The sequence below is a fragment of the Panthera pardus genome, unplaced genomic scaffold, assembly GCF_024362965.1.
Source record: "Panthera pardus isolate Hobbes unplaced genomic scaffold, ASM2436296v1 HiC_scaffold_6, whole genome shotgun sequence".
Classification (NCBI taxonomy): domain Eukaryota; kingdom Metazoa; phylum Chordata; class Mammalia; order Carnivora; family Felidae; genus Panthera; species Panthera pardus.
Window position 1 is genome coordinate 64,670,366 of NW_026526991.1, and position 17,300 is coordinate 64,687,665.

The window sequence follows — 17,300 nt, forward strand, 5'->3', positions numbered from 1 at the left end:
CTAAAAGTTTTGTTTTGTTTCTGAGAAAGAGAGCATGGGAGGGGCAGAAAGGGAGAGAGAGAGAATCCCAAGCATGCTCTTCACTCCGCAATCCCAATGTGGGGCTCAAACTCACAACCGCGAGATCATGACCTGAGCCAGAATCAAGAGTCGGATGCTTTACCAACTGAGCCACCCAGGTGCCCCCAAGAAAGTGCTTCTAAAAGGAGAGTTATCATCAGAGTCAAACACCCAGAAAAAGCTGAGAACTGACTATTGGAGCAACATGAAGGTCATTGGTCACCTTGTGCTATTTGGGAGGCCTGACTGAAGTAGGTTGAAGACAGGGGGATGATAAAAGTTGGTACCACGAGTGTAGACAAACACTTGTGGAGCCTCTCTTAGGTGCCAGGTGCTGAAACACAAAGAGGAATAACATGTGGTCCTTGCCTTCAAGGGACTATTTAGAATGTGGAAAATAGAGTTTATAATCCCAGTGCAGTAAGTACCATGTTAGAGAAATACTCATGGTGCTGGGGGAGAGTTTAGGAGAAACTTTTAACCTGGACTATACCATGTCAAGGAAGGCTTCCCAGAAGTGGTGCCTGACTAAGCCCAAAGGATAAATAGGAATTAGTCAAGCAAAGGGGGCAAGGAAATGGTGGAGCAAGTGACACATGCACCGCATGGACACATGAGAACGGGCACATTTGACATTTGAAAAGATAATTGTCACATCCACCAAGATGGAGAGTTCAAGAAAAGAAACAGATTAAAGGGTGAGAGGTAAAGAGAGGAGAAAGGAGACTTCAGCCTTAGGCAAGGATAAGTGTAAGATGTCTACAGGATTTCCAGGTAGAATTCCAGGTATGGAGAGGGATCTGGCTAGAGTTATAGGGTCTGAGTCATCTCTAGGCAACTGGTGGGTAAAACCAGAAGGTAGATGACGTCATCTATAGGGAATATGTAAGTGAACAATGAGGACCTAAGACAGAACCTTGAGGGACCCCAGCATACAAGGTAGGGACAGAGGAAGGAAAACCTATAAAGAAGACTGAGGAGTGGCCAGAGAAATGGGAAGAACCCTAGAAAAAAAGGGATATCTCACAAAAGCCATTTTTTTAAATGGGGAGGGAATTTTTTAAAAGGGGAGGGGTAGTCAGTAATGTCAAATGCTATAGAGGGATCAAGTAAAATAAAGCAGAAGTGTCCACTGCATTTGCCAGTTGAGGCAAAAGGATGTGAGTAGGTAATTAAAAAAGAAAAAATAGGGGCACCTGGCTGGCTCAGTTGGTAGAGCTACGGGACTCTTGATCTCTAGGTTGTGAGTTCAAGCCCCACACTGGGAGTAGAGTTTACTAAACAAACAAAAAAAATTTTTTTAATAAAAAAAGAAGAAACAATAAACATGAAAAAAATGCTTAGCCTCACTAATAATAATAAAAATGTAAATTAAAATAACCATGAGATAAAAATTATAATCTAAACAGTTGGCAGATTTTTTTTATTGGATAATAATTAGTATGTGAGGAAATATGAACTCTCACATACTGTTAGTATAGTTACCATACTATACTGTTCGACACCTTGCTTTAATCACTTAACATGCTTTTTGATATCTTCACATGTAAATATATATATAGTATCTAAAAAAAATAGAGTATATAAAAATAGGTGAAAAAATTTGAGAGCATATGCACCAAATCATTGGCAGTGGGTATCTTGGGTGGCAGGCATAGGGAAGTCAAATAGGAAAAATAAGAGCATACGTTCAAGGCATGTGTACATTCCTATATTGACTGTGACTTTTTTCCCCCAATGAGATTTTTATTACTTTTGTAACTGGGAAAAATTATTAATAATAAGATAATAAAATGAAAATATTAGAGACCTAATCAGTGATCTTGACTGGAGCTACTTCAGAAGTGTTTGGGCAGTAGAGTTAGTGTGAATATAGAGCGTTCAAGTAGAAATAGCAACTACAGACAGTGCTTTCAAGACCCTTAACTATAAAATGCAAGAGATAAAGGAAGACACAAAGTTGAGGGACAGTTACTTTTTTTTTAAACACACTTTTAATTTTTAAATAATTTTGGATTTACACTAGAGTTATTAAGATAGCACAGAGACATTATCAACAATAGCCAAACTATGGAAAGAGTCCAAGTGTCCATGGACTGATGAATGGATAAAGAATATGTGGTGTATACACACACACACACACACACACACACACACACACACACACACACACACACCGGGATATTACTCAGCCATCAAAAAGAATGAGATCTTGCCATTTGCAACGATTTGGATGGAGCTAGAGTTTATTATGCTAAGTGAAATAAGTCAGTTACAGAAAGACAAATACCATCTGATTTCCCTCCTATGTGGAACTTAGGAAACAAAACAGATGAACATATGGGAAGGGGGGGAAGAGAGGGATGCAAACCATAAGAGACTCTGAAGGATAGAGAACAAACTGAGGGTTGATGGAGGGAGATTGGTGGGGGATGGGCTACATGGGTGATGGGTATTGAGGATACTTGTTATGATGAGCACTGGGTGTTATATGTAAGTGACAAATCAGTAAATTCTCCCGAAACCAGTCTTACACTATATGTTAACTAACTAGAATTTAAATAAAAATTTGGAAGAAAAAAAAAGAATATTACAGAGAATTCTGATATGCCTCTACCTACCTCCCCCTAATGTTAACATCTTGCATAATTCTGAAACATTTATCAAAACTAAAAAATTTGTATTGAGGAGGGCACCTTTTGGGATGAGCACTGGGTGTTGTATGGAAACCAATTTGACAATAAATTTCATATATTAAAAAAAAAACTAAAAAATTCACTGATACAGTGCTATTAACTAAACTATTGAATTTATTCAAATCTCACCAGTTTTTCCCACTAATGACAGAGGGGTTGCTTTTTTTTTTTTTTTTTTTTAATGTGTGTTTAGTTTTGAGAGAGAGACAGAGCTCGAGCAGGGGAGGGGCAGAGAAAGAGGGAGAGATGCAGAATCCGAAGCAGGATCCAGGCTTTGAGCCATCAGCACAGAGCCCGATGTGGGGCTCGAACACACAAACCATGAGATCTTGACCTGAGCCTAAGTCGGAGAAATATCCATATAAATTAGTAGAAGTGACTGATCAGATGAAAGAATACTTGTATTCTACCATGGAAAGCAACTTAGAGAAACATTCGGGAGCGAGAGGGTACATTTATTCCTTTAGCAAATAGTGGGATCAGGTTATATGATAGCCTAGATTCCCAGAAGTTTACTTCTCCTTTTCTCTTCCTCTTCCACATACATCTAGGAAACAGAAATAAAGACCATTAATACTGCCATCAGTTACATTTTCAGGTTCCTTTCAAGCATGCAATATAGCACTTCTTGAAATCTATGCTTTAGTCACTCATCTCCATAATGCCTAGCTACCACTTTTCTGAGAGTCTCTCAGCCTAGGAATTTCTTCCCTTCCTTGGAGGCTATACATTCAGGTAGTCCATATTTCCAACTCCACTGTTGTCTCCTACCAAACATCCTCCTGCTTTTAAGATGAAGATACCCCTGCTAAGATTTCAACACTAAAGCTCATTTGACCCAGCCTCTTTATTTTATGGGTGGAATAACTGAGACAGAGAGGAAAGGACTTATCCAAGGGCATACATCTCAGAATGACAGTGCTGGGACACATCCCAAAGTCAAATGTTCCTGCAGAAAAGACATTGTGTTGCATTTCCAGGTTGTGCCTAATCTGGATTCAGGTAGCCAGTTCTGATCCAGAGGCAAATCTGCCAAGATTCTCAGCCTTGCAGGGTAGAGTGAACAGCGTTCTGGATGTCACTTTGAGAGAGGAAGCTACAGTAATGTAGCAACTAACAAGGTCCTTGAAACCTTGCAGTCTCCATGACTTCCCACTGCCTACTCTAGGAAAATACTTGGGACAGAGTTAAACCCTTGATACAAAGGACATCAACTAGAATTTTACCTTATTTTGTGCCCCACACCCCTACTCTGGTATAGTGGAGACTGTGAAGACAAAGAACAAGAAGAGACTGTAACCCAAGTTCAGGATTTGGGAGATGACTGGCTACTTACTGTGCTTGATCATCATGAGGTATGGCTGGAGGAGTAGGGAGGGCCACCCACATAATATTAATTGTCACCACTAGATTGGGTGCCTGTTTATGTCACATACTGCACTACATGCTTTAATGTAGTCACATCTGTTCTCCATACTAGCCCAGGATTGTGGGTTGCAGAAATTAAACTTGCCCAAGGTCACTTGGCTGGGTGGGGCTGGATTATACTAGTAACAGCTGTTGTTGTAGAAAATACAGATAAAGAGAAGAAAATAGAAGTGGCCCTTTATGCCTTATCCAGTGATAGCCCAGGCCATCGTGCTGTCCAAACTGCTTTTAGCAATTGCTCTTGTTCTACACCTTCTTGCTGCCTTACCTTCCCCAGAAAGCCTGTAACCACTGCTGCTTCCCCATTTTTTGCTCTCCTCACATCCTAAAGACCTGGACACCTGGCGTTGCCTGGGTATGTTGCCAAGAGTGATTTAAGGGTATGGGGCCTTTAACGCTGTCGGACCATGCAGCCCTTTTTGTCCCCACTTCAACACTTTTGGAGCTGTTTCCTTTAAGGACTCTAAATTAGGGGCGCTTTGGGTGGCTCAGTCGGTTGAGCATCCAGCTCTTGATATCAGCTCAGGTCATGATCCCAGGGTCGTGGGATCCAGCCCTGTGTTGGGGCTCTGTGCTGAGTGTGGAGCCTGCTTGAGATTGTTCTCTCTCTCCCTCTCTCTTTGCCCCCCTTCCCCACTTGAGCGCGCTCTCTCTCTCTCTCTCTCTCTCTCACACACACACAAAAACAGAAAACAAAAGAACTCCTTTTAATAAAAGAGCACATTTACTCCTAGCTAGAATGTCCCCTAAGGGATGGGTCCTCCACCCATACCCGTTTGGGGACACTGCCGTTACTCCATCCCACAGATCCCTCCCTCCCTGGTCATCACAAGTAAAGTAGAAATGGTCATTTTCAAGCTGCTTACATTAACATCAAAAAAGTTTTAATATTCTGTAGCAGATTTTTGTGATAGGACGATGATGTATAGTTTTATTTTTTTTTTATCCATTTTTATTAAATAACAAATACACATTTATTGTAAAAAGAAAGAAAAAAAAATACAAACGCCCACAATCCACAATCCAAAGGTAACTTATTAACATCCCCCTGTCTTTTCTTCCAGCTACGTTTCTGCTTATATTTATAAATACACATGTGCATTATAAAGTGGGATTATGCTGTCTTATAATTTGCTTTTTTCCACTCAAAAGCATCTTACGAGCATCTTTCCATGTCAGTAAATACACTCTGATCACATGGTTACTGAGAAAAGTAGTGTCCAGTTCCCAAGACAAAATGCCACTTAGATTCTCAGGGCTCCTATTTAGTCAGGGCGAGGGCAGGGCAGGTGAAGTTGGAGACCAGGATGACTCATCCATTGTGTGGCAGGAGGTAGCATTGAGCAAAGCATGTTGCCAGAGTTAAGGCAGCACCGGTGTCCAGAGCAGTTTTTTAATTCTTTTCCAACAAGAAAATTTTTTTGTGCTTCTTGTATCTCTGATCCGTTCATGCTTCCACCAGTGAATCATCTTGTCAGTAAAGATTTAAACACTAAAATCAGGCAGTTGTTCTTCTGTAAGTTTTTTTGTTGTTTTTTTTTTTCCAAATCTTGGTGCTACTTGATGAAGTGAATTCAGAAGAATAATAGGGTGAGAGACTTAATTCCCAATATAGCTGCTAATCCTGTTTAATTCCCCCGAAGTCTTTCAGTCCTAGGTGGTTTGTCCTTTCTTTGTAGAAAGACGGGTGAGTCACAGACCACAGGAACGGAGAGAGCGCGAAGGTATTGGAGTTCGTGGTTTGTTGGGAACTGGGGCTGTTCGCTTTATAGGAAAGCTTTCAGAGTCTGGGACATTGAATTTCACTTCATCAAGCACATTTCCTCGGTTCTTGAAGAACAACAGTGGCAGTTTCCAGGTTGTTTGCAATCTGTCTTATGTATAAATTCGTTCCGTTTCGACCCAGGTGAAAGTGGCACTCCCTGAGATGTGAAAACGTGTGTCCTTCAATCAAGAAAGTGGGTGGTGGTGTTTTCATATGAAGCTTGGATGTTTTTCTACCAAAGGATGTGTGAAGTAGTAAATTTCCTGATAACTGAGAATTTACACATGGACAGACATGTAGAGAAGAGCAGGGGAAAAAAGAGGATTAGGTTCTTATGTAAAAATAGAATTTGATTGTTCATATGCCCGTAGATTATGTCAGATATGATGAAATATAATTTATGCAAATACATGTAAAAGTCTGGTGAGTTCTTTCGGTTTCTTTCAATAGTTTCAATCCTTGATGATTATTGGTATTGGGTGGTTTCAGCTACACTGCCTCTTTGTTTTATTTAAAAGAAGAAAAAAGATTCACCATGTAATTTTGTGGTATGTAATGAGGAACTTGTATTAATGCAGATTTGTGGTATTTAAAGTACCTAGTATTTTGCTTTTTCTTTCTTGTTTTTCTTATTAATCTCTGGATAAAAATCCCTCGTCTCATTAGATCTGGGCTCTCCTTTCTTCTCATTTTGTCCTTATAAGGCTATCCTGTTTTATCACTTCCTGCTTCAGCTCCTGACTTTTTCTCTCTTCCCCTCTCCCTCTCCCGGGGTGGATGCTTTCTCCATGTGGCAGGACTGTAACTGTTCCCAGCTGTCCGAAACGCCAGTGGACCAGGAGCAGCTTAGACTTTTAACTTTCATTTTACAAAGAACAACATGTTTGAATGTTTCAACAGGCAAGTTATAACTGGCACTTACTTCTTGTTCTTCTAGAACACTGAAAATCTCCCCCAGCACGTTAGAAGGGGGATCCTGACTGTGTTAAAGAAGAAGTGGGAGAACCCAGCCCTGGGAACGGAGTCTCACACGGACTCCCTGCAAAACGGCAGCGCTGAGGTCAGACACGGAGGCAACCGTCCTCCCGGTGAAGTGGCAAGAAGGTCTGCCTCTGGGGCGGAAGCTGACCAAGAAGAACCCGTCCATCCCAGACCTAGACTAGGATCGCCTTCTGAAGCCCTCAATCGGTATCCGTATCCCCGCACCCAGGGCAGTGAGCATCTTAAAGACCACTCGAAAGAAAGTAAAAAAATGGAAAATTGTCTAGGAGAATCCAGGCATGAAGTAGGAAAACCCGAAATCAGTGAAAACACAGAAGCTGCAAACAAAATAGAGAAATATAATGTTCCGCTGAACAGGCTTAAGATGATGTTTGAGAAAGGTGAACCAACTCAAACCAAGGTAAGGACTGGGCCGGTTTCAAACTTGAGAAAGGCAATTCAAGTAATTAACGCTATTTTTCTGAACTAGACAGTTTGAGTAGTGGCCAGCATGTCTTTCGATTCAATGTTAAATGAATTAATTAAAAGTCTTGAATTATGTACAGAGATGCTAAGATTTGCGGATCTCTGACCCAGTTTCACGTGAAATCAGGCACACACAGGGATTCAGTTTAATATCTAGAAATGAAGAGAGTTTGAGGCTGATTGGATTTTGTTTTTGTACGCTTGCCCTTTTAATTTGTCTTCCTGTGCCTTTTGTCATTTGTAGCTTGGGGGGGGGGGGTTGGGGGGGGGAATTTCTGCTGAATCTCTCTCCCCTTAGACACAGCTGCAGGCTGAGTGTTAAGGCCAGAGTTTAACATGAAGACTAAGGCTTAGTTGTCTCTTTGCTAGTGGACTCCTTCTCCTCTGAACTTCCTCATCTGTGCCTTCCAACAAATGTTTTCTATCAGCTAAAATCCTCTCCCAGGAAAAATCAATGAGGGTAGCCAGACTAGCTGTAGCCTTCAGGAGTTTTGACTTGCAAATGCACAGGGTTGCATTTTCCTAGGACTGCTAATGAAATTTGATCCTTCGTGTGGATTGCAGACCGGGTACCCAGAGGGAATTACTTAACTAGAAAATGAGTTACATATGCTGGTGACTTATAACACAATCCAGGGGCGGCAGAGCTGGTAAAATTTTCCAGTTTTCTCATACTTTCCTGCATATCTGGCTTTGTACATGGGGATGGTTTGTTACAACAGTCATTATAATGAAATAAACAGATTTGATAGGAAGCAAAGCCATCATTTTCTCTACATTCCATCTAGATGGGAAAGCTGAAATTTTTTAAGCTAAATATTTGGCCCAAATCCCTACATGTGTGAAGTAATGGTATAAGGCCTTCTTTCTGAGACAAAAATTCGAGAACCCGTCCAATAATCTTCAGTTATGTTTGACGTGACTTAGTTTATCTCTTCCCATAACTTGCAGTGCCTGTAGCTTTCCTGACTAGAACAGTTCTTGGATGTTTAAGGGATCATCTATTTAAAGGATGTAGTAAGAATTTTTAAAGGTTTGCAAACCTAGAACCCTTTCCTCTGCATGAGTTTTAGCTCTATTTTAACACTGGAACCAGTTGGCAAGAGATGTAACCACAAAGCAGTTTTATGACTTTTCTTAAACTCTCATCCCTCTGTTTTTAGTCCTCTAGGGCCTGCCAACTCCCTCTTTCTCCTTTATGGTCTTAATAAAAAAAAAAAAAAATTAAATTTAAATGGGAAGAAGAATTTTAAGTGGAAGGGAAAAAATGTCAGAAATCCTAAACAGAGAGGAAGGGGTTTTGTTGTGACTCAAAGCACCATTGTAAGTCTCCTCCTCAGAGACCCTTGTTAGGGGCAGGACGGCTGATGTCATGCTAGCACACACAATGTCGATTCAGTGCAAAAGCCTGGTGCATGTCGAAACTGGCCTAAGGTAGGAAATGACTGGGATTGCAGCAAACAAAAATGCTGATTATGTGGTAGGATCTGGTGAGAGACTTTTTTCTCATACATGTCTGGCGAGAGATGTGTCAGAACAAGCCTATCATTTTGTGGCTGGTCAGAAGTGAAGAAAGACTCCTCATATAAAGAAAGATCCATCTAAATCTCTAATGGCAGTGGACAGCCTGACTGTTAATGGTATAGGAAAAAGGGGGGGGGGGGCGGTGAGTGTCTAAGTTGACCTGGACTTTTTAGATGGCTTTTAAAACTTCCTGACTAAACAGTCATTTGTCACTTAATGGAGTGCTTAGTCAAACAGACCTGCCCTCGGTTTTATAGCGGTTTCTAAGCATCATTGTGTTTCATTTACTTTGAAAAGTTTTATCTAATATTTCAAAAAAAATGCTAAAGTTTTGTCTACTTTAGCTTGAGGAATAACTAATTAGTTCGAAACTGGATTATGGTTATTGTTAACATGATTTCAGCTTTAACATGGATAAGGCTTTAATCAGGAAGTTACATAATTGGATCTTTGGAAGGAAGCTCTCACAAATATGGTAAGGACACTAGAAATCTTTTTCGGAGCAAGAGCCTGCAAGAAAGAATGTATACTTCAGAGCTAACAAATGAGTACCTCAGTGAGACAAATGAATATAGTAGGGACAAATTGGTTCCATAATTAAATTTTAGAGAACTGGACTGAATCTCAACTAACTAGCTGGTCAGGGGCAGGGAGCACATAGATAATGAAATACATGATCTGTCTAATGTGTTGTCCTAAATCTTTTTATCAGTTATTTACAGGAGACAAAATTAATTGGCTTGACTTCCACTTTTCTTAGTTCCTCTTGTTCCCTTTTGCCCGAGATAGTTTCTGTTCTTGTCCACTTTTCTTCCTGATCTCTCTGACCTCCTGGTTTTTTCTCTCTCCTTGTGAAAAAATCTCCTCTCTTTCCATGACTCTAAGACGTGAACCCCCAAACTAGGTTCTAATCCTCGGTTCTTAACCCAAGTTTCAGCCTCATATTTCTGGTTGCCTGCCAGATCAAACATCTTTCTTTGAATATCCCTTAGGCACTCAAGTTCAAGAAGGCTACAAAAGAATCCATTGTCTTTCTAACTAAAAACCTGCTTTACCCAGGTGTCCCTTAATACATCACCATGTACCAAATCTCTTCATCTGTGAAAGTTGGGATCAGTTCTTCCTTCTCCGTGTTTCTTCTTCCCAGTCGGTCACTTACTAAGCCGTCTAAATAAGCCTACCCTCTAGGTGCTTCTCAAGTATGTGCCATTCTGTCTGGTCCCATAGCATTGCCACCACCTCCTCTGTCAGCTTCTCTTTTCCTTTCTCCCATCCATCCTGTACACCGTTGCTATTTATCTTTCTAAATAGAGTTGTAAATTAGTGTACCCCCTTCATTTGATATCTCAGGATTAATCTTTATTTAATATTTGGGTCCTCCACAATCTGAGTTCAACCTGCCTTTCAGTCTCTAGCCAATCTTATACTTAAACTCTGTATTAACTCCTCACTCTCTAAATTATTCATGCCTATCCCCTGCATTACTGCCTTCTGAAATCTTACTCCTCAAGGTCTATCAAGACTGTGAGGTCTTACCTCCATATCTGTCAGATAAGTTAAGCAACCCTTCTCATTCTCCTATAGAATTTTCTTTTCACTTCTGTTTGGGCACTTATATCATGCTTCCCCTTAATAGTTGTGTATAAATTTGTATACTCCCAAAGTCTATAATTTCTTCCAAAGTAATGATGTTTTTCTTCCCCAGCGGTTAGCACAGTGACTTAGCTCTTAGTGTTTATTTAGTTAAAGGAAGAAACGAAGCTTAGAATTCAAAGAGCTTATAAGTAATAAGAATTGATTAAAGGCTTTTCTTCACTTACTCTCTACCTTTGGTGAATAGATACATTATCCAGGTCAGATGTTTTAGTTGAACGTGATGGTTCTAATTCCTATGAACAAATGAGCAGTGGATGGATTAATATAACCTACCATCATTACTAGGAAAAAGAAACTCCCCAATGACATATACTGAAGTGGTTTAGCATTTCTATCCTCATGTATATGTTGATCTGGATTTTTGGTAGCTGAGGTAACTATTCTGTACATCTTTTTATGAAAAAGATAGCTGATTAACTAACTAGTCCTAACCAACATTCAGTTGTCATCGGGTTGACATTTGAATCCATAACCTTTAGAAACCAGGATGTGGTTATTCAAAAAATTAAGTGCCCCTTCTTTCATGCCCAGGAATGACCAACCACTGTAATGAGCATGTGACAGGCTCATTAAGTCTCACTTCTTTCTGTTTGGTTCGTAACATATTTGGTTCACACAAATCCTTGGCTAGGAGAGTAAAGACCAAATATTTGGATAATATATTTCTACCTTCACAACCTATTTAAATTATTGTCTTTGGCTTGGGTTGATGGAACCAGTTAGGTGTAATACAAGAAAATAAGACTAGGCTATGGATATTCGTTGATTGTTTTACAAAGATGCAGACTACTGCTTCTTCCATGTAGTGTTTCCATTTTCTAGGAGAGGAGTTAGATAAAGAAAGAAAGGAGAGAATACCTCCTCACCAAACGTCATTGTTTCCTAAAACACATAAACTCACTCATTTGCTCATTCTTTAAGACTAAACAAGGATGGGAAATAGTAATGAGAAAAATGATAAGTTTATCCACAAATGAAAAGAATTAAAACTATTTAGAAATTTTGTTTCTTTCTCCTTTTATCCCTGTTTCTTCATGGTATATTTTTTTATTTAAAAAAAATTTTAACGTTTATTTATTATTGAGAGACAGAGAGAGACAGAGCACAAGTGGAAAAGGGGCAGAGAGAGAGGGAGACACAGAATCTGAAGCAGGCTCCAGGATCTGAGCTGTCAGCACAGAGCCTGACGCAGGGCTCGAACTCCCAAACTGGGAGATCAGGACCTGAGCCAAAGTCAGATGCTCAACCAACTAAGCCACCCAGGCGCCCCTATTCATGATACATTTTAATGCTTCCACTTAGTCGTATTTTAATTGTGTTGACTTGTCTTATATGACAAAGGCAAAACAGTACATTCAGCTAAAATAGAAGAATCTAAAATAAAAATGGAAGTTTCCCTTGTCCCAGCCAGCCCCCTTTTCATTGTTCACTACTTCTCCCCCTTTCTACTCCTACGCCCTTAAATTTCCCTTAGAATTTCTGTTCCTCTTTTTACCGGGATGACTGTATGAATGGCTGGCACCAAAACACCAACAAAAGCTGCACTTGTTAACGGGAGAGTAAAACCATCCTTCTTCAAACAGCCTAATATTTTTGTGGTTTTTCTTCTTGTAATTTCCTGGAAGCGACATTGGTATCTTGTTCACCTTTATGTATCTCTGGTACATAACAGTATATATGTGTTGGTGTAGTGTGGAGCAAGCCCTTGAGCAAGTAAGGTCACCAAGCTCAAGTTCATTAGATGTTTTATCCATAGCCAACCAATCTATAATCTACCTCAAAGAAACAATTTATGTTTGCCTTCTTGAAGAATGGGTAGGTGTCCATAGGGAATCTACAGTGTTATAAAATTATCCATGACATTTAATTTTCTCCTTTCTTGGGTAACAACTGCATGTGTTCTTTTATCCACTTAATGTTATCTTAATAACATTTTTCTTCTGCTTTCTTAATGTCTTTTCTTTTTTTAATGTTTACTTATTTTTGAGAGAGAGATCGAGTTGAGTGGGGGAGGGACAGAGAGAGAAGGAGACACAGAATCTGAAGCAGGCTCCAGGCTCTGAGCTGTCAGCACAGAGCCTGATGCGGGGCTCAAACCCATGAACCATGAGATCATGACCTGAGCCGAAGTTGAGCACTTAACTAACTGAGCCACCCAGGTGCCCCTTCTGCTTTCTTAATGTCTTCAGTAAGTCATTTGAAATTATGTTCCAAGAAGAGGAAAAGAGATTTGAATAACTGTCAACACACTGTAGGGTCTAATGTAGTCGTCCAAATGTTGGGGAGTATATCCTTAATTTGCTTATCAGCAAATCATAAATCTTAAATTGACCTGACATTAAACCTCCAATAGATACATTGCTAGAGCTTTCAATATGGATACGGTAACTGGTTTTGTTAAATAAACACAAGAATTATCTTTGGTTTTCTATCAGTGCCATCTTTCTCATATTAAAAGTAATTTTTTGCCCATTTATTGTAGTCACCTATGCTTTATAGCTTCTTTTATAATTTCAAAATGTAAGTACACTGTAAATACAAGTGTTATTTTAACTGACCTCTCTTTATAGTGGATTATTTCTCATAAAGACCTCACACCAATGTAAATTAAGTTTTATTTACCCTTAATTAGTAACTCATTAATTCTTTCATCTTTTGTGGTAAGGTAAATAATGGATCCAGGTGTAAAGACGCCGGTCAAGGAATTCTGATATTTTTCACTATGGCTGTCCTTGATGTACCAACTAGAGACCAGTCATCTCTTTTCTGTTTACTTTCAGGCCAACTAATTACTTACTGGTTTCTAGCTGGTTTCATTATAATAAAACATGTTGAGAAGTTAAAAACATGTTGAAAAGTAATGTCAGAGGAATGGAACATTCTATTTGCAAGGTTGGCTGCATTAGAATTTGAAGTAGCCAGAAAGACTTCATTTACCCCCAAATATGATATCATACCTTTCTGGTATCAGACTCACTCCTGCATTAGACAGTATAGGTGTGTATACCCGGATGAATATATTAGTCATTTCCTCTAGCCTTTTAACTCACTGATGAGTTACAGTGAATGAAGAGTCCCTATCAAAATCTTTGATATAGGGACTCCTGGCTGGTCAGAGGAGTGTGTGACTCTGGATCTCAGGGTTGTGGGTTCAAGCCCCATGGTGGGTGTCAAGATTACTTAAATAAGCAAAACTTAAAAAAAAAAATAAAAATTTTTAAGAAATGTTTGACATAAATCCTAGAGCCATAAGGGACTGTAAAGTTATTTAATCCAGCTCACTGCTGTCAGTTAGGATGTTAAAATCCCTAATTTACAGATGGAAACAGCTAAGGTCAGAGAAGTTTACTGATACACCCAATGTCATTTGGCTAATTAATATCGGAGTAAGGACTGAAATTGTTTAGTAACATCTCTACCATGTAACAGTATCTTCATTGATATTGTAGTAACTGTTTATTAGATAAAAACAACTGGCCATGGCCTTACTTATCTGAAATCTAAGGAAGCCAGGGAAAAATTTAAATATATCAACAGTTGTATCCTCAAAGACTTTAGCTATCTTCCCTCTTCCCACGCTTTATAGTCTCATAACTGAATTTAAAATTTTTTAAGTTTATTTATTTATTTTTAGAGAGAGAGCATGAGCAGGGGAGGGGCAGAGAGAGAGGGAGAAAGAGAATCCCAAGCAGGCTCCACACTGTCAGTGTGGATCCCAATGCAGGGCTTGAACTCACGAACCCAAGAGATCATGACCTGAGCCGAAACCAATAGTTAGACACTTAACTGACTCAGCCACTCAGGCACCCCTGTAACTGAATTAGAAGCCTCAGGGCAATGAAGACAAGAAACATGCTGGAATGCAAGAGATTTTAGGGTGCTTGGGTGGCTCAGTGGTTTGAGCATCAGACTCTTGATTTTGGCTCAGGCCATGATCTCATGGGTTTGTCAGTTCAAGCCCTACATCTGGCTCTGTACTGACAGTGTGGAGCCTTCTTGGGATTCTGTTTCTCTCTGTCTCTCTCTCTCTGCTCTCTGTCTCTCTCTCTCCCTCTCTCTCTCTCTCTCTCTCTCTCTCACACACACACACACACACACACACACACACACACACACACCACACAGTAAACAGAAGAAGAAAAAGCCAAGTAAACCAGGAAAAACCAGTAACTTTTATCAGGAAAAAATAATAAAACAACTGTGCACAATGATATGCTATCACTGCATGACTAGTTTTTACATGGTTTTAGTCCCTGTGTGCTGTTTTGTGTGCTTTATCTTTTGTTTGGTCTTTTTTATATTGACTTTTCTATGTATCTTCCTAGTTCATGTGGTTCTCCGTTTATAGCAATATAGTATTTCATTATGGTTTAATTATGCCCCAGTAATTAGATATTTTTCGAGCCTAATAAAAAACTCTAAGCATCGTGGCAGAAACATTTTGTTTTTAGTTATTTTAGGGGGAGGGCTATATTACCAAAGTGGTATTCTCATGACCAAAAGTATATAATTCATTAAACATTCTTCTTACATATTCTCAGCTGTTCTCAAAGGTTGTACTACTTTATAATACTATTAGCATAGCCTAAGAACATATTTAATTCTCTAGCACCTTGTCAGCATTTGATTTTATCATTTTTATCTATTTATATTAATAAATTACTTCTCCTTCCTTTTCTTTTTCCCCCTAATTGTAAGAATATACACATAGTTGGGGCGCCTGGGTGACTCAGTTGGTTAAGCATCCAACTTGGGCTTAGGTCATGATTTTGTGGTTCATGAGTTCGAACCCCATGTTGGGCTCTGTGCTGACAACTTAGAGCCTGGAACTTGCTTCAGATTCTGGCGCTCGCTCTCTCTCTCTCTCTCTCTCTCTCTCTCGGCCCCTCCCCCGCTCACACTCTGTCTCTCTCAAAAATAAATAAACATTAAAAACATTGTAAAGAATATACACATAGTTTTTGTAGAATGCTTAGAAATACAGAAAATATAGAGAAATCCCACAACCTGGATGCAACTGCTCCTTCTATATATTATTGTTCTACTTAAAAGATCTTTATTTTTTCTGTTTTTTTTCTACCTGAAGAAGGCAATGTTTGTCTCTCAGTACTTTGAGAAATTAAGGCTAGGTTTTGTCTACATGCTATGGATAGTTCAGCAAAGTCCTATTTTCCCTAAAGGCCATCCTTCCTCCACCCTTGACTTTCAGGGATGAGAGTCTAAAGGAAGGTCAGACTTGAAAGGTTGAAGAAAGTGGTTGAGAGAGGTAGAAGGTAAATTATAAAGTGTTGAGAATCAACTTTTAAACAGAATTTTTCCTAAAAATTATGGGGATAGGAAATCCTGCATTTTACTTGATATTTGAGACCTCACTTACTGTATTTCTTTAAGAAAATTTTCCAGAGAAAAGAAATTCTGCAGACCATTAGCTAAAAGCCCTAAGCTCTTGTTCTCCTAAGGGTACGTGTTGATACATTTGGTTTAGGGATTCTCAGTGACTATTTAAAGAGGCGTTCCCACTAATGAGAGTTACTATAGTCAGCTGACAGGAAGGAGGACTTGTGGGTTGGGGGGAGGCCAAGCCTTAGGAAATTCCAGAAAGTCTTAAAGTGTCTTGTCTTTTCTCTCTTCTCTTAAAAGGCTCCCTCAGGCATCTGAGTAAACAGGGCTGAAATGTGATAAAAGTGTGTTACAGAAGAGTATTTCAGTATCAGAATTCCTGGGTGTGTGTGTGTGTGTGTGTGTGTGTGTGTGTGTGTGTGTGTGTTTCTACTTCCTTGAGAAATATTAGAGGAAACTCCTCCTTCTTCCTGTACCTCAAATTACCACTTATAAAATGAGGATCATAAAATTCATCGTAAATGCTTCTGAGTTTTTGTTATTCTTTTAAAAAAAATTTTTTTTAACGTTTATTTATTTTTGAGACAGAGAGAGACAGAGCATGAACGGGGGAGGGTCAGAGAGAGGGAGACACAGAATCTGAAACCGGCTCCAGGCTCTGAGCTGTCAGCACAGAGCCCGACGCAGGGCTCGAACTCACGGACCGCGAAATCATGACCTGAGCCGAAGTCGGCCGCTCAACCGACTGAGCCAGCCAGGCGCCCCGAGTTTTTGTTATTCTTAATATTTGAAGGATTTGGAGGTGAAATGGTATCAAAAGAAATGCTTCGTGCTTTGCCTGGAATCTCATTAAAAGCTTTCCCATCTCAGAGCTGTGGTCCTCCTCAGAACCAGCATCAGTATAACTTTGATTTCCAGAGACATTTCTCTCTCTTTCTTCTTTAAGACCAAGTGGCTTTGCACAGTCACTTTTTTAGTATTTGGAAGAAAACAATTCCAAGTACTGATACCCTCATGAACCTAAAGGCTTTAAAAAAGAAAAAGGCTCTTGACTTCATTTAACCTGAAGGTTTAAATTAAAAGCGAGCAAAGATGGAAAATATGTGCCTAAAACCAAAGTAAGCCTCTGCCCTGGCAAGGCATATGTTCTGGTTCTAAATGAGCTTGCTGCCAGTTATGCCAGTGCAGGGACTCTGCAGGAGGCCGAGAGGGACTTGACCATGAGTACAGACAGAAAACAGCTCTCTGCAGTTGTGGCAGATAACACATACTCTTAGAATTGAACTTTACCTTTGACAGCATGTAAATATTTGAAATATTGCTTCAGTATTAAGGATTCAGAGCCTGTTCCCTTTCGGTTAAAA

At 39.6% G+C, this 17,300-nt stretch overlaps 1 protein-coding gene across 5 annotated transcripts in view; it reads left to right on the forward strand.

Annotated features, from left to right (window-relative positions):
• Window positions 1-17,300, forward strand: part of LIMA1 (LIM domain and actin binding 1) — an 84,736-nt gene that overhangs the window by 42,514 nt on the left and 24,922 nt on the right. For all 5 annotated transcript variants that reach the window (XM_053895933.1, XM_053895934.1, XM_053895932.1 and 2 more), the window contains one exon: window positions 6,887-7,351. In XM_053895933.1, the coding sequence (XP_053751908.1) occupies window positions 6,887-7,351 (465 nt within the window). The remainder of the gene's footprint in view (window positions 1-6,886; window positions 7,352-17,300) is intronic.